This window comes from Stegostoma tigrinum, chromosome 10 (genome assembly GCF_030684315.1).
Source record: "Stegostoma tigrinum isolate sSteTig4 chromosome 10, sSteTig4.hap1, whole genome shotgun sequence".
Classification (NCBI taxonomy): Eukaryota; Metazoa; Chordata; class Chondrichthyes; order Orectolobiformes; family Stegostomatidae; genus Stegostoma; species Stegostoma tigrinum.
Genome location: NC_081363.1, coordinates 61,097,879 through 61,124,074, shown reverse-complemented (window position 1 = coordinate 61,124,074; position 26,196 = coordinate 61,097,879). Strand labels below are relative to the sequence as shown.

General features: G+C 38.5%; 2 protein-coding genes across 7 annotated transcripts in view; one reads left to right on the top strand and one right to left on the bottom strand.

Moving 5' to 3' along the window:
- The window catches only part of strn3 (striatin, calmodulin binding protein 3), a 172,403-nt gene extending 164,989 nt beyond the window's left edge, over nucleotides 1–7,414 (bottom strand). For 3 of the 5 annotated variants that reach the window (XM_048537453.2, XM_048537454.2, XM_048537455.2), the window contains exon 1: nucleotides 7,016–7,413. In XM_048537453.2, coding sequence (XP_048393410.1) covers nucleotides 7,016–7,255 — 240 coding nt within the window. In that variant the 5' untranslated portion in view covers nucleotides 7,256–7,413. Of the gene's footprint in view, nucleotides 1–7,015 lie in introns of all 5 variants that reach the window. The other 2 variants (XM_048537452.2, XM_048537456.2) reach the window with 2 other exon arrangements.
- On the top strand, nucleotides 6,808–25,522 carry ap4s1 (adaptor related protein complex 4 subunit sigma 1). 2 transcript variants are annotated; one of them, XM_048537466.2, is made up of 6 exons: nucleotides 6,808–6,861; nucleotides 13,321–13,513; nucleotides 15,382–15,468; nucleotides 17,544–17,612; nucleotides 21,350–21,361; nucleotides 23,834–25,522. In XM_048537466.2, the coding sequence occupies exons 2-6, from the start codon at nucleotides 13,370–13,372 to the stop codon at nucleotides 23,960–23,962; spliced, it is 441 nt and encodes a 146-aa protein (XP_048393423.1). In that variant the 5' UTR covers nucleotides 6,808–6,861; nucleotides 13,321–13,369; the 3' UTR covers nucleotides 23,963–25,522. The 2 variants fall into 2 exon arrangements, with proteins under 2 accessions (XP_048393423.1, XP_048393424.1); XM_048537467.2 differs by lacking the exon at nucleotides 6,808–6,861 and adding an exon at nucleotides 7,324–7,550.
- Nucleotides 25,523–26,196: the final 674 nt, after the last annotated feature.

Below are 26,196 nucleotides of genomic sequence, written 5' to 3'. Positions count from 1 at the left end.
AACATCTACTACACTTGTACATCAATTTCATGATATTCATGTCAATAATGAGTCGAAAACTAAAATTATGTTTTCATTAGGCGAACAGCAGAACACTGCATCTTGCAAAGTTTATGCACATGAGCATTTGACTGAAAATTTGCTTTTGCATCTGTTCCATTTAAATATAATTAACAGCAAGCCTCATTGGCTTTGCAATTATTTTGATAGCACATTTTGGTTTATCGCAATTAAAATTCTACAATTTTTGGCGAACCTACTGTTAATGACAAAGTCTCCACTGATAACCAGACTCTTAATCCATGAGAGTCAGTAACTTCTGCAAATGAATAGCGTTCTTTTTGTTGAAAAAATTACATCTTGGAATTAATTACAATAACATAAAAAGCACACCAATGGTTTACCTACTAGAAATTACTTTTAAAATCAGTACTTTCACCTTCCAAAAAGGACCAATACTTCACATGCATAAACTGTAAAACTTTTAATCTGTTCCTTCTACCATAGTTTAGTTATTTGGCCCTAAAACAAAATTAAAGCCCATATTTCAGTGTCAGGAAGCATGGAATTCAGGAATGACAAAAACTCATAACAAATGCATATAACTGTCAGCAGCATAATAAGTTTCTATCATGGGCCTTAAAAGGGAGTTAGATTAGCACGTTTACAGAACTAAAATTATTGGGCAACAGGGAACGATTGAATGAGTCGGAATAACAGAGTTGCTCTTACAGGAAATTGGTATTGATGCAAACTAAATGGCATTCTTCTGTACTGTAACCTTTCTATGATTCCAAGAATGTTAAAAATGCAGTTTAATTGAATTATGCATACACAGAAACAAGTACAATCTAACAGAGCAACTCCTGCAACACACCATAAAATGCATATCAAGTATTCCAACAGTGCTCAGAAATAGTTCAATCTCTGTACATTTTTCAAGATACACACCAACTTTGCCATAGCAGGTCACCACACAATAAAATGTGATTTTGGTTACGTAAGCCTAAACTTAAATTGTAAAATTGATGAGTGACATGAACTAGATATGGTAACATGACTTCTGGCTAGAAATCAAGTCAACAAGTTAGTCTTAAACTACAAATATTAAATTTTAAATAGTTACTCGACATAGAAATTTCAAATGCAAATCATCAAAACCAATACCTAAAGAATGATCACAGTCTATAATTATTAAGCTTAAAATACAGTAGAAGGTGCTATCGACTCATGACTAATACCTCTCTGCATAACTTAATTCCAATTATTGGATAAGAAGCAGACTCAAGGAATGCACAAAACAAAGCAAAATGAGTAGCGAGTGAAAAAACTGGTTTGAAGCATCTGAATTACAAGTGAAATGTGTACCAAATGCTCCACAAAACTTCCAAAATTCAAATCTTGAACTGAATAATTTCTCAGATTAAACATCAACTCTATTGTTTAAAAAAAAGCAAATCAATTATTCAATTCAAGCAGAACAGCTGCCTTCACGCCAGATGGTACTGGATTTGAGTCCCATGGGTCCTTGTTACTCAAAAAGTACCAGCTACTATTGGTAGGAAGTTTGTTAATTCTCAACAGTTATATCAGACAGCAATGAGGTTCTCCACTTCAGCTGTGAGGTAGAAGAGCTGCCTAACTCAAGCACAAGCTTACATGATGATTCAGGATCAGACATAAATGAAACAAAAACTGAAACTGCTGAAGAACCTCAGCAGGGCTGGCAGCATCTATGGAGAGAGGGCAGAGTTAACATTTCAGGTCCAATGAACCTTCTTCAGAACACATTTCTGAGGTACTGAGAATGGAGGCTCTCCAGCAATTTCTGATTCTGTTTTAGATTTCCAGCATCTGCAATTCTTTGTAGAAACATAAGTGAAGACAATTATAGCCTCCCAACTTGACATTCCGAGGAACCATGAAATTTCAAGAGAGGATAAAAGGGAAGAGAAAACGAAAAAGAAAATCAAAAGGGAGAGGCAGTGAGAAGGCTTTTAAGAAACCTGAGACAGTTAACTTGCAGCAATATCCAGAGAATAATAAATTGAAATTACACTTGCATTTAATTTTAGAACAAACACAAGAAATACAATCAACACCATAAGACACTCTTTCTTCTTTACTGTTTCTAAATTAGAATACTTCAAACAAACACCAGTCATCATTAGCTCACTGTTACTCATCTCTGCAGTTAGTCATTTTGAAGGCAGTCCCTTTATTTCTGACAGTGCCTTTTTTCATGTGTCACCCTCACCACAAACTTGCACAGCAAACAGATGCACATACATTTCTTAACGCTGAACAAAAACTGAAAATAGCATATGTATGGATGACAGGTATAAGCACGTGGGAGGCTGCGGCTCATGGATCTCCACAACACTTTCTCTTCACCCTACCTTCAAAAGGCAAAAATCATCATTCTCCTGACCGTTTATTTTATAACTGGTCAAAAGCTAATTATTCCCCTTGTAGCTTCAAGTCAAACATATTTCAATAACTGTGCTGTAATGTTAATTAATTTAGTGTAATTTTGAAAATAGTTAACATATTTAAGGAATGTGTGTAACAACAGATTTTGAAGCAATCTACCTTGGCTTGAAAATACACAAATCATTTTGAAACAAAATTCTTTTTAAAAAAAGAAAACAAAGATAAATAATAAATTGAATAATTGAACTAACGACAAAGAGCAAAGTATTGGTAATGGCCTGCATTTTTCCGTAAATATAATTCAGACACAGACAATCCTCAGGCACGTGCATTCTATACTCAAAGGACAGAAAAGATACAAGTTTTTTTGGAAATCTGTTTGCTGCCTTCTTTCTAAAATGGACAAAAAGGCTGTATTCCTTAAAACTACTCTATGCCAAAATTGCCAAAAGTGCATGTGCAGATGGCGCTGGTGACATCAGCTCTCCACATCGGGCTTCAGAATTTGTCTGTGCACGTACTGCTGATGTCACCATGGTCGCTATGCAATGCTGTCAACACCAGAACATGCACAGATTGCCCCACCTTTATTTCCACATTAATTTATCAGTTGAAGCAATGACCAAACCCTTGTGCTGCCTTGGCTGCTTCTCATGCCAATTTATCCAGGGAGGGGGAGAAAGCCTTGATTAGCCAAGACTCCTTAAAAGCATGTAAATTCAGAGGCAATCTAATTATGTCACTGGTTAGTGCTGTCACCCTGCAACACTGTATTCCTGGGCATGCATGCTCAGTGCTCCACCTGTTGCTGGCGTTCACAATAAAAACAGCTTTGCCAGAAAGTCACATGCGAATGATCTCCAGGTTTAAGTCACAATTGATATCAATAATACTGTCTTCTCTCTGAAATAACAATTTTTTAAAAATGCCAATATTTCTAAAGTTACTAAGTATTTTCTATTTTGTATTTTGATACAAAAACGAAACAGGGCATACATAACTCATGAATAAATACCCTTTGTACCAATCAAAAACTCCTGTTACCGAAATAAAACATTGAAGCAAGAGTGCAATAAGATTTCAGAGGTGAAATCTGTACTATCCGTTTATTTCAGTCACAATGATGCCTAGATATGATAACGTTTCAGAGTGATACACATCAGGACTTTTTCAGTTTAATCATCTCCACCCAAAGGTCATCTAATATCAGTGGTAGACTTAAGCCTAAAAAAAAGCTGCCACGTCTCTGACTCCTGATGCAGCAATCAATGCCTGTTAAATGGTGGGTGAAGCCTCCACACACAAAAAATTATTTTAATACAAGGTCCAAGCATATAATCTGATACGAAGTAATTTATATTAGTTCAATTATTAATTTCAAATCTGAAATCAATGAATTTTTGCTGAAGGCTGTAAAAAGATATGGTACCAAGACAGGTGGCAAGAGTTAACATCAGCCATGATCTCACCAAATGGCAGATGATGATGGAACAATTAAATGCCTGTTGCTGTTCCCACTTGAATAATGGACATTATGTGAACAACCCTTAGCAATAAAGATCACACTTTTGAGCAGGCAAAAACATGGTAGATGCAGTACAACATGGTTAATTGTGAATTTATACAATGTGGCGTGAAAAACAGAAAGGAATAATGGTGTCTGAATGGTAATTATATAGCCAACTTTATTTTAACCAGCCCCTTAGCAATTGATACTCTTGATAAACTGGCAAAAATTATATACCTCAAAACTGCAATTTACTATGATGGCCAAGTACTTATGCAATACCTCCCTGTAATACATTAAAATCAATGTAAAAACACAGTAAGCAATTGTATGTAGTGTGCTGATGTTTTTACATAGATATTTTAAGGGACTTGGATGTCCAGAGCTTGATTCAGTCAAGGTTTACTGCAGTAAAGTACAGTTGTAGATTGTCTGAAACCCTTGATCTACTGGCACACTGCTGGGTCTGTATGTGCAGGATAATAAAAAAAGCTTGCTGTGTTGGAAAGTATGGATAAACAAAGGGATCGGGATGTCTTTGTAAGCCGATCAATGGGTGGGTGCACTAGCAATTTGGAAGGCAAACTGGGGTTGCCTTAGATTTATAGGACAGTGCTGGTTGTAGATGCTGGTGTGTTCGTTGATTTGATAGCAGATGTTTTGTCCCCTTACTACATGACATACTCAGTGCTGTTGTCTTGTGCCAGTTTGAATTTACATGGTCTGGTTTTTGCTGCTTCTGGTAGGTGCCAGTTCTGGCTGTGCATTGTAATGGTCAATATATTGAATCCAATTCAATGTGTTGGTTGATAGAGTCCTCAGATGAATGTCAAGCCTCCAAGAATTCCATGGCTGTCCTCTGTTAGATCCAATAGAAGGATGAAACGGGATCTGACTGAAATGTATAAAATTCTAACACAGAGATAAATTGTGTACGCTTGTTGGTCTAGGGGTATGATTCTTATCGTGTAAATTCTAACACAGCTGGACACACTGGATAGTGGGAAGATTTTTTTTCCTGATTGGGAGTCCAGAATCAAGGAACAGCATTAAAATATGGGTTAAACTATTTATCTGCACATCTTCCCAGTGTCTGTGTGGATTTCTTCCAGGTACTCTGGTATCGTTCCACAGTCTAAAGATGAGCAGGTTAGATGGACTGGCCATGCTAAATTGCCCACAATGTCTAGGGGTGTGAGGCTAGGTGGAAATGCAGTGTTACAGGGAGGGCTATGGGATAGGTCTGGGTGAGACGCTCTTTGGAAAGCCAGTGTCCACTCAATGGGCTGAATGGTCTGCTTCCACATTGCATGGATTCTATGATTCTTCAAAGGGTAGTTAATCTGGGGAATTCTCTACTACTGAAGACATGTATGCCAAATTACTGAATGTATTCAAGAAAGTGATTCCTTTTTAGATTTTGAAAGTATCAACAGGCATGGGAAGAAAGCAGACATATGGTCAGCTATTATCATACTGAAACCTCGAAGGCCCAAATAGTCTGCTCCTAGTTTCTGTGATTCCAAGTACAGTATATAGTATATGGTTTCAATTAATGTAGGATAAATATTTTGTTCCCAAAACTACAAATAAAACATAAACTACATCATTAAACTTAATTCAAGAAAAATCTAGCAGTCAAAATCACATTTACTCAAAAGGTCTAGCAAAATTAAACTACTGGTTGATATTAATGATAATATTTAATTATAAAAACTCACAATATAAAGAATCCAGGTACACCAATTTTAAATACTGAGATTAATTAGTGACAGTGAAGTAAGTCACTGCCTTGTATTTTAAAAAAGGTTGCATGTATTCAAAAGTAACAAAAAAAATTTACTTATTACCATATTGTCAGTTAGAATGTAACGACAAGTAGCATTTCTTCAAAAAAAAAATACATTATCAAGTTATTTCAAAACACTTCAAGATTTGAATTTTAGATCTGAAGTGTAGTTGCTTTAATGCGAACAAACTGCATCCGATTTCTATATAAACTCAAACATGACTAGTTAATCCATTTAGTGCTGTTTTAAGAGTAAGTGATCTGTGAGAACTCCTAAATTGTAAACAGTACCAAAATTATTCTTGAAATCAACAGACAAACATGGCCTGTTTACAATTTCACCCAAGAGATGGAACCTCTAAAAACGCAGCATTGTCCTCAACATTACAATGCCTACACTACCTTTTGTTGCAAACTGTTTATACAAACAGTTGTCTGTCTTAAAGTAATATTTTGAAGACACAAAGGGTATCTTAACAAGTCATGTAACATATAACAATGCTGCTGTTAGAATTAACTTCAGAAATGGATATATGGTATAATGACACCACCAAAGTGAACGAGGAATTGAGATCCTGCATTTTGCCTTAAGCTGTCCATCGTTACAACGATAAACAGTTACCACGATGTGAGAACATGCATTTGTTTAAATGACAGGATCGCAATGAAACTGCAAGTGAATTAAAACGATATCGCGTCAGTCAACTGAATGTCAAGTCTATGCCCGATGTGGTCAGTGCCAATTTGTCGGATCACAACTGAATCGCTTCAACACAAACACATTTATCCAGATTGACAGTTTCAGGCAAATTATGAGAACTGAGTCATATTCTGCATCAAGGGCTTATGCAATGCTACCCAAGCAACGCTCAAACAATCCATTCTGCAAAACCAGACACCCGGGTCTGAGGCTCCCCGTTTGATCAGAGATGTAAGAGGCGCACACTGTCCGACAACAGCATCATTCGGTAACAAATCAGGAGAAGCAAATTAAGTTGAAAACCAGGACCATCAGACGAACCTAAGGTCCATGAGCACCCACATACAAACATGCTCCCAGTTATTTACACTCAGCTGTCCGGCGCCATATTGGAAACAAAAATGGCGGCGGCGAGGATAGCCTCACACTTGGGTAAATACTATCCGCTCTATCAATCCTCCTCCGAGCCCCGGGCGAACACTGAGCACACAACCGTATCGCTCATTCCGAGTTCGACGTCCCCAGCTGTAGATCAGCCCTCCCCGGACCCCCAGACCCGCTGTGCGAGCACTGCTTGTCACTCTACCTGAAGCTCGGCCCTCTCCACCTCCCAGTGCGCTCGCTCCATCTCGAAGCGGGCCCACTCATGCTGGATATAGTGTAAGATGCCGGGGATAGTGTACTGGGGCCGCTGCTGCAGTTCCTCTAGCTGACCCTGCTGCTGCTGCTGCCGGACACCGTTGTTGTTGCTGCCGTTGCTTCCCGGGCCCAGCAAAGGACCTCCGGAATTGTTTTGTGAGGACATTCCTATCGGATGTTCGTCCATGTTTATTATTGTTATTACTACGGTGGTATTGTTATATTAGTGGGAAGGGTCCGCGAAGGAAAGTAACCGGATGAGTTTCAGCGTCGCAAGCGAGCCGCCATTGCCCTTCTGTCTGCAGAATATGGCGGCGGCGCTGCGCTGTCGGTGGAGGAGGAGCAGCCGCGGCCCTTTGGCCAAATACAGCAGCAGCGCTAGTGCGCAGGCGCGCCTCACTGGCCCACACACCTGCTCAGTGTCTGCAGGCTACTCACTAGGACCTTACCTGTCGTTTCTACAGAGAGACTGAAAAGAGCGTGTAAGACAAATGAAATGAGATTCTCCTTTTACGATCAAAGTATCAGTTTCTATTCAGATATTACTTCCCCTAAGAAACGGTCTGGTGCGATTCAGTTTAATTTAAAATGTTTGCTCTTTTTCCTTATTTCTAATCAGTGATCGCATCACTTTTGCGGATACTATTTAAGACCCCGTGTGTTCAGATAATTGAGTTTTATTTAACAGAACCTGCTAATGCAACAGGAAAGAGTTTCTGTAACTTTCTACAATAATCCTTTAACTTGAAGCTAAAATTTTCAGCATTGCACCATTCTGGCTGACAGGAGCTTGTTGACTTTTTTTGTTGGTTTTGCTAGGGTAGAGGTTCAAGTGTATGTTCCTGTGCTAAAGAGGAGAACCAGCCACAGTCTTATTATTGATCACTGCCCAGTTCTTTTTACTATTAAGGGCTACAGTCTTAATTATCCATTCATTTCTCATTGTCTGAGTTTACGGAAAGAATAATCATGGTGAAAGATGCCAGAAGGCTGACTATATCCAAGACACATAAGTAAAACCAGGTGTGGGTTATCCTGCAGACCTTCAAGTCTGCTTATCTACTAAATATAGAATCCTACAGTGTGGAAGCAGGCTATTCCACCCATCACATTTGCACTAACCCTCTGAAGAGCATCCCACCTTATTTCCTGCAACCTCCTATGGTTCACCCACTGAGTCTGCACATCCCTGAACATTATGGGAAATTTAGCATGGCATGTCTTTGGACTGTGGGAGGAAACTGGAGCAAGCCAACACACATCTAGAGAATGTGCAAACTCCATACAGACAAGTCACTCAAGGGTGGAATGGAATCCTGGTCCCTGATGCTGTGAGACAGTGGTGTTAATGACTGAGCCACAATGTCACAACAAATCTTTTGCATCAGTTTTGTTTTCTTATCTTCTCCCATTAATCTTGATTATGTGAGATCAGAAATGTATTTGTCTGGAGAGTTCACACCTCTGTAGAAAATTCTAAAGATTCACAGACCTCTGAGTGAAGAAATTTCTCTTCATGTCAACCCCAAGTGATCCTTAACCTGAAATTGTTCCCTGGTGATCAGAGATAATGGGAACTGCTGTGTTCATCCAGCTTCACACTTTGTTATCATTGATCCCTGGTGCCCTAGATTCCCTAGACAGGAGAAAAACCTTCTCTCTTTAACCTGCGAAACCACTTCAGAATCTTGGATAAGAAGGTGTAGAGCTGGATGAACAAAGCAGGCCAAGCAGCATCATAGGAGCAGGAAAGATGATGTTTCGGGCCTAGACCTTTCTTCAGAAAATTAAGAAGGGCCTAGGCCCGAAATGTCAGCTTTCCTGCTCCATTGATGCTGCTTAGCCTGCTGTGTTCATTCAGCTCTACACCTTGTTATCTCAGATTCTCCAGCACTTCCTACGACTTCAGTTTCAACTACTTGCATGTTTCAACGAAATCACCCCTCATTTCTTTAAATTCCAGAGTGTACAGATATAATTTACTTAGAATGAATGGAATGGGTAGAAAACTGGATGAAAAGAAATTATTATAAATTCTGGAATAAGAATGCAATTAGTTAGTAACATTCGCAGTCAAAAACAAAGATGTCAGTCAGTCAAGATACCATGTACATCATGAAGATCTGCAACATTCAACTCTGTAGCATTATCTGCTCTTCCGTTATCTCAACCCATGTTGCATTGAAAACACTGATTCATTGAACTGACCCTTCCAGTTTTAATTATTCAATTATTCTTCAGTCCAACTTCCCATTATCCATGGTCCACAAGCTAAAATTACAAAACTCTGTTGTCTTTATTCTAACCATGGCCCGACCATGTATTTGCAGGCATTTATTAACTTTTGATCACCTCCATGAATAAGCTCTTGATCTCTCATCCTAATCCTGTTGCTTCGTGTTACTTTTCCTTTGCCTCTGTCAACATAAGTTTAAAAGGAACCTGAGGGGCAATGTTTTCATGCAGAGGTTGGTTTGTGTATCGAACAAGCTGTCAGATGAATTGGTGGAGGGAGGTACAATTATATCATCTAAAATGCATCTGGATGAGTACATGAACAGGAAGGCTTTAGAAGGTTATGGGCCAAATGCTGGCAAATGGAACTACATCAGTTTAGGATACTTGGTCGGCATGAACAAGATGGGCCAAAGGGTCTGTTTTCTGTACTATATATCTCTGACTCTGTCTCTATGAATATACCAACATACAAATTAGGAGCACGAACCAGCCACTTGGTTCCTTGAACCTGCTTCACTTTAAAGACAATTTATAAAGGTATATTTTTCATATTTTGTTCCTTAGAAGTCCTGGAGATAGTCTCTGCACTGATACAACTCTAATCCTGTACCAGTAGCTATCAGAAGTTCTTTTCAAGCACTTATTGTTTACATTTGAGTCTGAATATTAGTTGTTAGTAAGCAGTCATAATGGCCCAATGGTAACATTCTCAAATTTTAGTCGGAAAGATACAGTTTCAAGAGTACGTATGTCAGAGCAGTACTGAGTGGATGCTTCTTTGTTCAAATCACAGTCTTTTGAACGAGACATTAAACTGGGCCATGATCCAGTGATTAAAGAGGAAGAACGAGTGTTTGGCAAATTTATATCCCTCAATCAAAATCACCAAAAACTTGTTAATTTGTAGTCTGTTGCTGTGCACCAGTTTGCCTTGTTTATTTGAAAACCAGCCATAACTACATTTCAAGAATATTTTATTTTGTGAAACATTTCAGGAAACCTCAATGTCTATTTGGTGTTAATTGAATGCACTTTTTTGGTTTTATAGACCTACATAGCAATGCTCGGGTGCTGTGCTCACATAATGTGATGTTTTCCAGCAGTAGTCAGTAAATAATGAAAAGATAAAACCTTGGATGTTATTCTCAATCCACGGATTCATAGGTCAACTACAAGTCCCCAGTGCTGCTTTGACTGACGTGACTGAATTCAGTATGGACCAATGAACAGAGCTCGCACTTGCAAGTACAGCTGAATGGAACATGGCACAACTTCCAGCTGAATGATTTGGTCGGTGGGAAGTGGACAGCTGTATCTGTTTTTATTGATTACACTATCAACAGTTCCTAAGTACAATTCTTCAATCATACTGAATTGCCATTAGTCCTGAGTGATTGGTCAACAATGGAGATTTTTACTTTGAGCTATGAATGGGGTTTCCCATCACGTCAACCAATGATGATAAGATAATTATAGTGTCTGCATAAGTTAATTGGAATTCAACTGCAGAAATACTGAAGTGGAAGTCACTGTAACCATGAGCTACATTCATGCCTGCATGAGGCAGCTGTTAGTGTCTTTAATGTGACTCTTTCAGTTGCTGGTTTTCAGTAGCAGAGGATAGAAGAGTCTGAAAATAGTTATCCTATATTGTAAACAGCCAGAATTATCTTCAGGATACATTCTATTTAATGAATAACATCTATTTTCAGTCTAATTTTCCTTGTCCATATCAATCATTGCTTTAAAAATAAATGTTATAATTCAAAATACTTTCCATTTGAGTAATTTTAGTTCTTTTCCATCTTCTAATAATGCTATATTTGCTTCATGCCTTCAAAGTGTTACACTTTGTTACAGGAAGAATCAAACTTAACCAAAATACATTGAGGTCACACTGACATAGCATTTCAGTCTGGTTCAAACAGTTCCTCATCTCTTTAGTTCTTGATATGTTTGATATCAAGATGATTGAAGTCCTGCTGTCACATAGTAGTCACTTGTCTTATTAAGGAAATGTGTAGGCTGATTTGGCAATAACTGTGATATTGTCACTTTTGAACTTCTATCTGATTTGAGATTGTTATTTAGCTGATGCTCATTATTTTAACATTTTGATTATATGAAGTAACTGTTAAAATTGTTTGAGATACTGACACAATACAGTACGTGTGTGCAGTTAACCTTCTCTATAATGTTGATTTGTTTTGCTTGGGAGGTTATCATAGAACCTGTCCGTAAAGTAATCAGAGACAATTTGTTTTGTACCAGAGATTATGGTAAAACATAATAGAAAAATATTATCAGAGATAATAGGAACTGCAGATGCTGAAGAATCCTAGATAACAAGGTATCGAGCTGGATGAACACAGCAGGCCAAGCAGCATCACAGGAGCAAGAAGGCCAGGTCTAAGCCCGAAACATCAGCCTTCCTGCTCCTAAGATGGTGCTTGGCCTGCTGTGTTCATCCAGCTCTACACCTTGTTGTTATAGGAAAATATTAACTGCCGATTGTCAGGTAGGATTTCTATTTTGCAAAGATCCCAGTAGGAGATCATGCACTCATTTCCATCTAACCAAATTTTCAGAGCTTTTCCAGCCATTCAATTTCTGTCTCCAAGAAAATAGATAGGAGCAGGAATAGATCATTCTTCCTGTCAAGGCTGCAGTGCTATTCAATTTGATCATGGCTGTTCAACAAATTTGATGTTTTTACTGTCCCTATCCCCATATCCTATATACTATTGATAGTTATCAGTCTTTTCCTTAAACATGTTCAAAGATTGAGCTTTTATTGCCTCTATAGTAGATAATTCTGAAGGTTCCTAACCTTGTGAGTAAAATAATTTCTCATCTTAGATGGAAATGGCATCCCTTATTTTAAAATTGTGCCAATTGGTTCTAGGCAAGGCTAGATAAGTTTTTGAACAGTAAAGGAATTAAGCGTTATGTTGAGCAGGCAGGTAAGTGGAGCTGAGTCTCAAAAAGATCAGCCATGATCTTACTAAATGGAGGGGCTGGATGGCCTACTCCTGCTCCTAGTTCTTATGTTGTAGATGGGAAATGTTACCTGCATTTACTCTCTCTCTTCCTTTAATTACTTTTTAGGTTTCAGTGAGATCACCCCATATTTTTCAAAATATGTAGAATACAGGCCCAATTTGCCTAATCTCTCATTGGACAGTCCCAAAAACCAGTCTGGTAATCCATCATTGCACTCCCCTATGGTGATAATGCCTTTCCTGAGATACGGAGACTGAAACTGCATATGGGTATTCAAACATAGCAGTGAAGGCATGTTTCAGTTCTTTACGAGATAGTAGGAACTGCCAACGCTGGAGAATCTGAGATAACACGGTGTGAAGCTGGATGAACACAGCAGGCCAGGCAGCATTAGAGGAGCAGGAAAGCTGACGTTTCAGGTCTAGACCCGAAACATCAGATTTCCTGCTCCTCTAATGCTGCCTGGCCTGCTGTGTTCATCCAGCTTCACACCGTGTTATCTCAGATTCTCCAGCATCGGCAGTTCCTACTATCTTCTAAAGAATTGAAACATGCCTTCACTGCTATATTTGAGTCTTCTCACAATACAGGCTCACAATCCATTGGCCTTTCGAAAAGCTTGTTACACGTACATGTTAACCTGCAGTTACTTATTGAGGAGGACATGTAGGTCCCCTTGTAAATTTGTATTTTTCAAATTCTTACCATTTAAGAAGTACTCTGCATGTCTGGACATCTTGCTATAGATGCAGCATTAGACACAGAGCACCCCCCTTCTCAAAACTAATTGACCTTCATTCCCATCAGCCAGACTTTAATTGGCCTGGTGCCACTTACCCTGGTTATTGTGTTGAAACAGCTGGTACAGGGTTGAGTAGTACATGCATTTCTTAATCCATGTCCCTAACCCCACTGGAAACTGTAAAACTCTGCCCTTTGTTTCTAATGTTGAGGTTTCTTTCTAATTCTTGCGATAAATTTAATGAGCTATAATACTTGTTTTCTTTTCAGAAATAAAATGAAAGAAGCATGAAAGGGAATTTATCTTGGTTCAGAAGTTATGAAAATGATTAAGTTCTTCCTCTTGGTGAACAAGCAAGGGCAAATAAGGCTGTCCAGGTATTATGAACCTTTGGAAATTCACAAAAGAACGTTGTTGGAAGCTGATATTATTAAAAGTTGCCTCCCACGGACGAAGAACCAGGTATAAATCCCAACACTTTTTTTAAAAGCTAGCAAGTAAGTCTTGTAATCATGAATGAATCTTTATTAAAAATGTATTTGTTTACTTTGCCTACAGTACGAGGCAGGAGAGTAAGTTGTGAGGAGGACAGACAAAATCTGCAAACTTAGATAATACCATAGAAAGTCATTTGTTTAAATTTGCTGATGACACTAAGTTTGGTGGCATTGTCGACAGTGTAGGTGATAGCATAAAATTGCAAACCGAAATTGATAGATAGGTAAATGGGCAAAACTGTGGCAAGTTTATTCGTTATAGACCAGGCTACTTTCTAAATGGTATGAAGTTAAATACTCTGGATGTCCAAACAGATTTGGACTTGCAAGTGCAATCTTGTGAACAGGTGCGACTAGAAGGTTAATGTAGTGCAGGCCTTTATATCTAGAGGACTGAACCATAAGAATGTAGAAGTTATGCTGCAGCTATGCACGCATTGGTTAGACCCCACTTAGAGTACTATGAGGAAATGTGGGTACCATACCTTAGAAATGATGTATTGGCCTTGGAGGGAGTGTAATATAGGTTTACAACACAGATCCAGATGATACCTAGACTTCATGGTTAAGTTATGAGAAGAGGTTATACAAATTGACATGTTTTCTCTAGGATGAAAAGAGTGATCTGATCGAAGTCTTCAAGATATTAACAGGAAAAGACAGGGTAAATAAAGATAAACTGTTTTCACTTGTTGGGGATTTTAGAACTAAGAAGCGTGGCCTGGGAATTAAGGCTTGACCAGTCAGGAGAGATTTTAGGAAGCAGTTAGAATCATAGAATCCCTACAGTATGGAAAGAGGTCATTCAGCTCATCGAGTCTGCACCAGCCCTCTGAAGAGAAACTCTTCCCTGCAAGTCTTTGCTGCATCTTCACTGAGTCTTCATTGAGGGTGTGGTATCTAGGTGAGTGTGCTTAATCCCCTTCGTACCGACCTTCCAGAATGTTCCTGTGGCCTTTGGCCAGTGGTGTCATGAACTGGGTTCAAATCTTCTAATAGGGTCATGCCAACGCACTTTACTGTTGCCTTGCCGGGAGGTGGAAAATGAACATACTCAGGCAATCAAGATGCCTATTCATCCGATCAACACTTCAAAACACAACCCTCAGGCTGCCTGTACCTGGTTTCCCTTAAACCTTTGTAACCTGTTTGATCTTGGTTCCAAATGTTCTCTGTAGCTGATAGCTGCAGGCCGCTGTTTAATCTTCTGTAAATTTTCTATCAGACCTGATTTGTCTGGCTGTCAGTCAGCTGAGAATTACCAATTCTGGGCCTGTGGTGCTTGACCACATATTTAATTGCCAACCAGGCTTGAGGCTCCATGTCTCCTTCTACTGCAATATTGCATATATAAATGTTGTATCATATTGATATTACTGTTATTGATCCCTTTAGCTACAGTAAGGCTACGTTGCACAAAGGGATTTAACACAGTAGCAAGTTTCAATGTCAGATAAGATACCTGAGGCTTCATGGAGTTCTTTATGAAGAGAAAATGCAGATGAATTGTGTCGTTTGTCTGAAAGGACCAGTTGATGAAGGAGGCTTTTTGGCAGAAGAAATTAGGATAAGGAAAAGAAATTACATCATCAGATTCTTGTCAACAGATTAAGAACCACATGGTGTTTCCCAGAGGAAGAGAAGACGACTGTTGGGCACAATCAGCATGTTAATATTTCTGAGGCCTGGCTTGGGAAATGCAATGTAACACAAACGTATCTAAAGATGGAGTAAAATAATTTTGCAAGTTTGGAAATGTAATAGAATCCAATTTACAAAAATGTGACAAATTAAAATTATGAAACTGACAATGCTTCTTGTCTCATCCCCCAGTGTTCATTTGTTGAGTACAAGGATTTTAAACTTGTGTACCGACAGTATGCTGCACTCTTTGTTGTGATCGGGATTGATGATGCAGAGGTAAGCAGTGTTTGCCATTCTCACTAAACCAATCAATGCTGAACTCCTTTGGCAAGGGCATGGTCTATATCTTTCATTTAGTACACATTGTCAATATATACATCAGCTCTTCACCTTAGACAACAGTTGGAAAATAGTATCTTGTAAAAGAGCTAGCATTAATCTTCACATTTACAGTGTTATTCATTTTATCACTGACGTTTGACAACTTAAGTAAAAAAATAAGATGGAATGAATTAATGTCTATAATTAAACTATAATATGGTCACATAGGTGCAGCTCACCTACAGTGAAACAGTTAATGGGCTGAATTTACACAAACCTATACTGGTAAATACAGCATCACATGTAATCTTGTATCTATCTTCTATCTTGCTGATGTGTAAATTATATAAATAGCGCAAAATATGATTCTGTACAAGTAACTGCATCTGACTACTGTACCTATATTAGAGTATACCTCAGTGGAACGACAACTGCCTTTTTGTTCTAGTTTTGAAGTCTTGCAGACCCATTGATATCACAGATCAATATAAACATCATTCATATTTTAGAATTCATTTTGATGCTAATGGATTTTAGATATTTAAAATTGCTGCTATTGTAAACAGCACTGTTTTAGTACAGAACTGGGGCATTGAAGTACTTCATCATTACCAAGCAACTGAGCACTGACCATGTATTCATTAGGTGGAAACAAACTCTGGAGAATCACCAGCAGCAAAAGAGTTTCTGTCTCTGATATCTGGGTTTGGCAACATGTGTTTGGAGTAATGTTAAGATGGATTGCAACTTGCATTCCAATGTTAACTTCAAAACAATGCAAGCTTGAGGAACTACACTCTATTTTCTGCTTACACAATTTACAGCCTCAAAGTCTCAATATTGAATTCCATATCTTCCAAAACTGACCACATTATGTCTGTAACCCCTACACATACATTAATTGCGCGTAAACACACGCACACACACACACAGTTTTCTTGTTTGTGTCTTATTTACTTTGCTCTTAGAAGAAAAGGCCTGTTCACTTGTCTTTTGCCCTAGGCCTCGACATTGTCTGCTTCCCTGAACTTTAAAAAATCCCAAACTTGAAAGGTAAACTCGACATCTCTCATCATTGATGCTGCCAGTGCTGCTTAGTTTCTCCAGCATTTCCTGTGTTTGTTTCAGATTTATGACATTGCAGTGTTTTGCTTACTCCTCAGAATCTTGTATGTTTCGATAAGATCACATCTTGTTCTTTTAAACTGTAACGAATAAAAGCATATCTTGTTTTGTTCTCAGTGAGTCATCCCAGGAATCAGCCTCATTTGAACTTCCTCCAATCCTAGTACATCCTTTCCTAAATACAAGGATCTAAACCATATATAGTACTCCAGGTGTGGCCTCACCACCACCCTGTAGAGTTGTGACAAGATTTCCTTTCCTGTAAACTGCAACCCTTTCGTAATAAAGGCCAAATTTCTATTTGCATTCTTAATTACCTGCTGCACATGCATGCTGACCTTTTGATTCTTCCTACTAATGTACATGACCTCACACACCCCTACATTAAATTTCACCTGTTACATTTTTGTCTGTTCAGCCAACCTATCAGTATTCCCTTGCAGATTTCTTATATCCTCATCAGAAAATGCCCTCCTGTTAGGTATTGTCAGCAAATTTGGAAATATCACACTTCAAGTCATTATAGATTGTAGATATTTGAGGCCCTGGGGCTAATCCTTATGACACTTTGTTTATTACATCTTTTCAACCTGAAAAAGACACATTAATCCCAACTCTCTCTGTCTTCTGTATGTACTCAGTCCCCAATCATTGGTAATAAATTACTGTGAATTGTTATCTTATATCATAACCTTCAATAAAAGATTAATTAATTAATTACAATAACCTTTACCCCAGTACTGTGAATTGTTATCTTATGCAATTACCTTTAATGTGACACCCTTGAATTCCTTCCAGAAATCCAAATACACAGCATCTACTGGTTCTCCTTTAGCAACTCTGCTTGTTATGACGTTGGAACGGAAGCAGTGCAGATAAATAACAAACCTATTTTTGATTTTCAGAATGAACTGGCTGTGTATGAACTTATACATAATTTTGTCGAGGTTTTGGACAAATATTTCAGTCGAGTGGTGAGTATTAATATTAATCAGTATTAATTTACCTGTGATATACATGGCTAATGTTGTTCCGTGATGGTGTAATGGCACATCTCAGTGGGTCATAAATGAGTTTGAAAACAGCATAGACCAGACTACTGCACTAAACTAGGTCAGATATCTATGATTTCTGAAGACGGGTCTAAGCCCGAAACATCAGCCTTCCTGCACCTCTGATGCTGCTTGGCCTGTTGTGTTCATCCAGCTCTACACCTTGTTATCTCAAATATCTAACCCATTGTTTCACAAGACTGGTAATGAATAAAATATATTTTATCATTGGAAATATTGAGATCTTGTTGGCAATGTGTTCTATTCTAACTTAGTTTTAAGAAAGCAGACTATCAAGAGAATGAAGCCATTTGTGAAGCAGTTTGAAAAAATTTGCTTGGATAGTACTTTGACAACAGTGACATTGAATGTCACCTTGAACCACTGGATAAGAAATTCAATAAACATGAGAGTAAACCTTTGATAATTGAATCAGTCAGGACAAAACAAAAGGCTAGTCCTCACATATTGATCTTGACACCAGTATTGGACACACAGGAGTACAAGGATCGGGTGAAGACTGACCAGTTCCTGATTTGACAGTGGAAAGAAGGTCAGGATTGAAATCACAGCTAAAAAAGGACAGATATCGCAGCTAGTGTCTGGAATCTTATTGAAGTGTCAGGCATCTAACATGTTGGTTAGAGAATTAAGAAGAGACTTCTTTCATAAAGGCCTGCTGAACCACAAGCCAGTTGGGTAGTGACAAGGCCATTGGTGGTCCTTCCCTTGGAATCAAGACCCTGAGATACAAATCTCACCTACCAAGAGCAACCAGCCTACAGATCTTCACATCAGCAGCATCACCGTGGAAGCCATTGTGGTTGCTGAAAGGACAGGCACTGAGTCCCAGTATGCGGATTGACCGAGGCCACAGGTACATGATGTGGATGGGTGGTGTTGTAAGCTTGGGGTTGTGGAGATAGGAGTATTCCGGGGTAGACCAGGGGCCTTCCCACCCAGAATTATATTCTGATGGAGATGCAAAGATAGTAGGGCTTAGGTACACTACTATTGTGCCCAATTACGGTAAGCCTATTATTGGCTCCAAGAACCACCATGAGTAGGAGATTCCATCAGTACTTTTGTATCTGTATTGATGGAAAAAGGTGGTGAATCTTCTTTTGAAATCGAGGTCTGCTTCCTGAGAAATTATATTTTAGGAACATTAAAAATGATAATAGACATTTGATTTATTTATTGTCACTTGAACCTAAGCCCAGTGAAGGGAGTCTTTTACTAGATCATAGTAAACTAGGACATTGAGATCATAGGGTGAAAAAAAACTTAGAGGCATACAGGTTACATCAGAGCATGCACTAGGCAAGATCAGCATTATTTGAAGTTATGGTCCATTCAGCAGTCTATTAACAAAGCCTCAGAGGTGGAAGACCTGCATGAAATAACATTTATGGATAAGCAGGAACATAGAGGAGATCATTAGAATCTGTTATAATTCTTTGAGGAGGAAACATAGTGCAGAAAAATAATAAGAATTCTATGAAAATGCAATAATATTTTTGAAAACAGTAACAAGTTAGTCCATAAAGTCAAAAAGCACAGAATAGGAACAACCTTTGAAATAGATTGAAAGATAACTACCTAAAAGGAAACGAGTATGATAATGTTTGAAACTGCATTATAGTATTGGGAACTGATTACTGCAGTTTTTCAAAAATTACTACTGGGACTGAGATAAATGGGTTGTTCCATGATGGTATAATGGCACATCTCATTATGTCATAATTGATTTTGGAAATGGCACAGATCGGACTACAATATTAAACTAGGTCAAATATGTAACCCATTGCCTTGCTGTTATCCAGGTGACAGCCAAGCGTTGCAAAGATCTAAGAGCAAGATAATCCACAGAGGGATTTGTCTAAATTTGAAAGTCATGAAAGAAGTGGTATATTAAATTGAATGTCAACGAGTGCAAGGTGATGAAACTATCACTTTGATCATGCATTTCAATCTCTGTTCAATGTGTAGCACAGTAAAGGGTTTTGGAACATCAGTGGAACATTGAAGTCACTATGCAGCAGTGATAAATGTAGCAGATAGCATTTTTGCATGCATAGAACCCAGATCTCTGGCGTCATACTGAACCAGATACCCTAAGCTGCGTACTTTTAATTGTCATGTTACGCAATGCTTTCTAAAAACTAGGAAAGATGAAGCACAAAACTGGCAATCTGGTATCAAGTGCATGTGATAGCAGGAGGAACTGTAGCAGATGTGTTTACAGAAGAAAAGTCTATAAAGGGATTTTAATAAGATATTCAAGATAGTTAAAATTGTCCCTAAATCATAAAAAAGTTTCCTATCACGCAAAGAATATGGAGAAAATAGGGAAGGAAGGTCAGAATAACAGAGATGAATGCAAACATCAAATATAACAATTTCATACAAAACATAGCATTAGTTTAGAATCAGCTCACGGCGAAGCCATTGAAACCATTAGTCCGCATAGGTTTAGGAAGGGCAGCTATTCCTGCCTTTCTCTTATAAAAGAAGAGGTATTGGTCATGAAATATTCTGTTTAAAGCTTCTGGTGTCAGATCAGTAGACAAACATAATTTTATTAAAGTTTCATGTTCTGTGTCAAAATTCAAGGTATTTTGTTAAGAAATTTGAGTTTTTAATGACAATTTTAACTGTAATAAATTAGTTGATTAAAATATAATTAAAGTCCTCACCTATCACGGCTTCAACTGTGCATAATTAGCAGTAAAACATTTGAGAGAGGTTCAGACTTATTTTGTTTCTAAAATAAACACCATTTTGATATCAATATGTACATAATGTATGATTAGAATATATGCATAGAATGCTTTGTTGTCCCGAAAGAAAAGGTGATAGCATCCCCTTTGGATAAAAACCCATTCAGTAAAACAAAATAAAAGCTCTCATTCAGTCAGTTCATGCTTGATGTGTGGTGAAACCTAAGTTCTTACCCTTCTGTCAGTTCATGAAGCATGATTATCATTTGAGTTAATTCAGAGTAATTTAGTTATTGTCACAAGCATGTTTAGAAACTACAGATTGCTACATATGTACTTTATATGGACTTGTTCTATATTGTTGTACATGTACTGTTATAGCCAGCTTCATTCTTCTTCCATGACCTCCATTCTCACTTTGACTGCTACTAATATCTCAAGTTTAAAATCCTTGTCCACACCCTTCAGTCACTCCATGGTGTCATTGCACCCTACCACCCCATCAAATGTAATTTTCCCAAACACTTTTCTTCAGATTGTTGTGCACCAGTTCCTTCATTTTGCTATGAATGCCAGGTACCTTTTCTTTGGAACTCCCTTTTTGAATTGTCTTCCTCTTCTCTCTCTGATATTAAGAACATCCTCAGCTCTTCAGTTTTTTTTTCCGCTGCCTCACTTGATCTTTCCCGATGTACTTTTCAGAGATTTAATATGAAATGTCTTGATCCTTTATTACAATCAAGGCACAATATAAGTAGCAGTAGCTGCTGTGTGGAATTAGAAATTTTTAAGGTAATCAATTTGTTTTGTGATGATACATTATATAGGGCCAAACGCTGCACAACATTTTTAATTCTAATAACAATAAGCTTACTGAAATACAGAAAAAAACTTTGATTTTGTTATCTGACCATACCTGTGTATTTTCTTTTTCAGTGTGAGTTGGATGTATCCTTTTGTGAAAAATAATTTGTAGTTGACTGTATCTGGGAATTAGAAAATAATCAAAAATATAGTCATTGAATGGTTGCTGCAGAGATAAAACCATAAGATATAGAAGCTGAATTAGATCATATGTCCCATCGCATCTACTTCACCATTCGATCATGGTTGATATGCTTGACAATCATATTCTTCTGCATTCTCCTTTTAACCCTAGATCCCCTTAGTCATCAAGAACATAATCTATCTCTTTGTTAAATACACTCAGTGACTCGGCCTCCACAGCCTTCTGTGGCAATGAGTTCCACAGATTCACCACTCTCTGGCTGAAGAAATTCCTTTTCATCTCGGTTTACTCTGAGGTGGTGCCCTTGGTTCTAGTTGCTCCTACTAGTAAAATATCCTGTCCATGCCCACTCTATCCAGGCCTCTAGGTAATCTGTAAGTTTCATCTAAACTCCAGAGTGCTCAGCTGCTTCTCGTATGACAAGCTCTTTATTCCTGCGATCATTCTCGTAAACTTCCTCTGAATCCCCTCCAAGGCCAACCCATTCTTCCTCAGAGCCTAAAACTGCTCACAATATTCTAAGTGCATTCTGACTAGAACCGTACACAGCCTCAGAAGTACATCTGTGCTCTTGTATTCCAGGCCCCTCAAAGTGAATGCTAATGTAGCATTTGCCTTCTTAACAATAAACTGAACTTGTATGTTAATCGTATGATAATCCCGAACTAGGACTCACAAGACCCTTTGCGCTTCAGATTTCCAAAGCCTTTCCTCATTTAGAAATAGTCTAAGCCTCTGTTCTTCCTACCAAAGTTCATAACTTCATAATTCCTCCAGTTGTATTCCATTTGCCACTTCTTTGCCCACTGTCCTGTCCAAGTCATTCTGCAGCCTCCCTGCCTGTTCAAAACTACCTGTCCCTCCACTATTTTGTCATCTGCAAAATTAACAACAAAATCTTCAGTTTTTTTTACCAGTTTGTTGATGTATAATGTGAATAGCTGTGACCCCAACACTGACCCCTGCAGAACTCCATTTGTCGCCAGTTTCCATCCTTAAAATAGAACCCATTATACCTAGTCTCTGCCTTCTGCCGGTCAGCTAACCCTGTTCCACACCAGCACCTTGCCCCTAATAACATTGGCTCTTATCTTATTTCGCAGCACCTCCTGTGCAGCACCTTTTCAAAAGCCTTGTGGAAATCCAAACAAATCACATCCACTAGCTCTCCTTTGTCTAACTCTCTTGGTACCTTCTCAAAGAATTCTAACAGATTTTTCTGGCGTAATCTCTCCTTGACAATGCCATGCTGTCTCAGCTCTATTTTGCCGTCCACTTCCAAGTACTCCGTAATCTCATCTTTGATAATAGACTCCAAAATCTTACCAATGACCGAAGTCAAGCTAACTGGCCTGGAAAATCCTGTCTCTAGCCTCCCTTCCTCCTTAAACTGGTGAGTTACATTAACGATTTTCCAATTCTCTGGGACTCTCCCCAGTTCAGTAGTACTAAAAGATCACTACCAATACCTCTACAATCCCCTCAGTCTCTCCTTCAGTACTTTGGGCTATCATTGACAGTTGAACAGCAGAAGGAGATGTAAACTGTGCATGTTGAATGCGTACAATAATAATCATCTGGTCAGGGTGATTTATCCACTTTCAAACCTTTTGGTTTCCCCAGCCCTTTCTCCTTAGTCATGGCCACTACACTCATCTCTGCCCCGACTCTCTGAAGTTCTGGTATGCTCCTGGTGTCTTCCACCGTGAAGACGATGCAAACTATCTATTCAGTTCCTTTGCCATTTCTTTGTTCCCCATTACTACTTCTCCAACCTCATTTTTCAATGATCCAGCGTCTACTCATGCTTCTCTCTTACTTCACTTCCTGCTTTCCCACCTATTTGCAACAGTACATTCACTTTCCTGATCCTGCTTATTAATATATATATATACAAAAAAAAATTATGGTTCCAGTACTGATCCCTGTAACACTCCACTAGTTACAAGTATGAGGCTGTTGTTCAGTGTCACAAAATGAAGGTATTCAACATGCTTAGTTTACATCTTCTTCTGCTGTTCAGCTGGCAATGACAGCCCAACAATAATTCATTCTGATTTGATTTTCTTTGCAGCAGCAAAAAGAAAGTGATCAAACAAGCACCTGCTCATTACATGTCCAACTGCCCATACCACCTTATTATTTGCTTGGATATTAATTTTTACTTTATCCTTTATGTATACTAACATATTGTTTAATTAACTTTATTTTTGTTGAATAACTAATATTAATTGGGAACCTAGAGTGTAAATATTTCCTCTGCAGCCACTTCATTGCTATCCTTTCATATATGGTGGCCCCAGCATTTGAAAGATGTAGTAGGTCAACCATGAAGCTTCAAGATCACATGCTTCTGATCTGTGACATTTTTTCAGATAATTTTTCGTTTCCTTAACATTTGAATTACCCAGATCATGTTTAATTTAGACAAAGTTCACATCATTTTGGATGAAATGATTTTGAATGGTCGTGTTGTGGAGACGAACAAAAGCAGAATCCTTGCCCCTCTGCTTGCACTGGACAAAATGACTGCAAGCTAAAACAAAGGAAGCGTGTTCAAAAGCTGCATCGTCCATTCACAAGGCTTTTTCCTAACCTTTAAAATAATGCCATATGGATGTCCTGAGTTTTTATCCTAATAGGAAGCTTTCTTATAACTTGCAATAGAAAAGCAGCTTTTTCAGTACATCCAGAAATCTATAAAAAGATCGAGAATTGTTGATCAGAAACATCACAACTGTAATTACATGTAACAATTATTCTTGACTGGTATAGAAGTTGAGAGGCATGCAATTGAGTGAAAATCATGTTTGTGATGGTATTGGAGAGCTACACTTCATATTTGAAAATATATCATCCAGAAATTCTGATCAAGGTCGGAAACTATTATTTCTGACCATTATCAGACCAAAGGAACACCCAGGTACATTTATTTGACTTCTATACTAGAAATTCCTGGACAGGAGCCTCATGTTAAGAACCAGGGAAGACCTATTCAGGAATTGTCAGAAGAAGCAGGAGAGGGATTCATTGTGAAACCCAGTCTCCCTGTTGCAGCAGTTGTTGAGCCATATCCTGTGCCACAGTCAGCCCCTTTGACAGCCGAGTGAAAGGGTATGCCTGAAAGCATGGGGAGAGGGTGCCAGTTGTGTAAGGAGTAGAGTGCCAGGTAGTTATGGGGTTGGGGATGAGGTTGCAAGTGAGGATTGTAAGTGCCTCAAGTTTTGGGTGGCAAGTGGCAAAGGAGGTTAGATTGGGAGTTGGGTGATTGGCTGGGGTGCAGATGGGTGAGGGAGTGGGATACCAAATGGGTGAGAGGAGTGGGTTGCCAAGTGCGTGAGGGATTAGAGCGGCATGTAATTGGATGAGGTTTTAAATGCATCTAGTATCAGATTGAGAAGAAGATATTGGAGGGGAGCAGTGTGTGTGTGTCGTGTGTCAGTCCATAGAAGGGAGGGGCACCATGTCAGGCCAGTAGGGTGGCGTTGTGTCGACTGTCATGGAGAGGTGTTGGATTGGATCACTTTTAAAAAATGAAGGGAGCTTGAAGTACTTTGCATTTCTGATGTGTTTTGTTTATAATTTGAATCCTGCAGTAAATTGTGAAACTGAACATTTTCTGTTGACGACTGAGCTTCCCTCAAAGAAAATCGAGGCTCTATTTTTGCAGAATCTTAAGAACTCCATAGCCAGTTAAAAACAGCAGGTGTGACTCAATTCTGGGATTCCCACTTGCTTTACTGACACCTCCAGTTTTCAGTGGGGCTGGTTGCGATCCTACACTGCCAATCTGCTTGGATTCATTCTGGAAGGAGGCATTTCCTAGCTACCTACAGTTTTCATGAGTCAGATCAACATCTCTTTGGTTTGTGGTTCACGGCCTCTCAAAGGAATTGTAAACCAAAGTCTGATTTATGACAACAAAGTCGTACTTTTTAATAAGCGTCTGGATCCAGGTGACCATGCACAGCTGACACAGTAAAAATGAAAATATCTACATATTGACAGCTTTATAATATGTTGTTTGTTTTTCTGTGACCTTGTTTGTCAATAGTTCAATGTTTATATGTGCAAGATAAAGAGATGTCAAATACTTATAACTTCTGTTATTGATACTTGAAAAGATCAAGTAGAGTGTAGCAACAGCAACTTATTTTTTAAATTATTTACATTTTTAAGAAGTTCCACACATGCCATTGTTATTTTAGAGTTCGTCGGTTCTGTACAGAGTGTATGTCAGGTGAATGCACATGAAACTGCAAGGCACAGAGGGTATAACATGCTGTTGGAAGTATGGGTGAGAGATAGAGGATCTAAAATACAAAAAGACAATTGGGACAAAATGCCAGGAAACGCAAATTAGGCTCACCTTCTAAATTGCTTTCCTTTGTGACCACTTTCATTATACTTTTGGAAGACATGGGACTAGTTCTATTCTGTACCCACCTTTCAAACTCCTGCTGCAGTTAAAATTGGACCATCCAAAATGGTGGTAGATTCTGCCAAAGTGGTACCAAGTTTTAACCATTAACTGTGCTCTTGTGACATAAGATGTCAGATGTATTGAATAGTTTGTCTTTCCTTTATTTTATAGCTCCAAAATCTGCAATCTTTTGCTTTTAGCTTCCAAAAAATAAAAATATTCTGTACCTTAGCTTTGTGGTAACATTCATGTGTCTGTACATTGTGGATTCCAGTCCTCTGGAGATTTCAATATTAAATGTAAGTGACACTTCTATGCACTACTGCAGCAGGATTGACATGGAATAGCATG

Bases quoted from the DNA above. Each gene is read 5' to 3' on its own strand.
- ap4s1 (XM_048537466.2), top strand. From the start codon at position 13,370: ATGAAAATGATTAAGTTCTTCCTCTTGGTGAACAAGCAAGGGCAAATA. The intron at 13,514-15,381 runs GTATAAATCCCA...CTCATCCCCCAG, and splicing joins TCCCACGGACGAAGAACCAG to TGTTCATTTGTTGAGTACAA. The intron at 15,469-17,543 runs GTAAGCAGTGTT...TTTGATTTTCAG, and splicing joins TCGGGATTGATGATGCAGAG to AATGAACTGGCTGTGTATGA.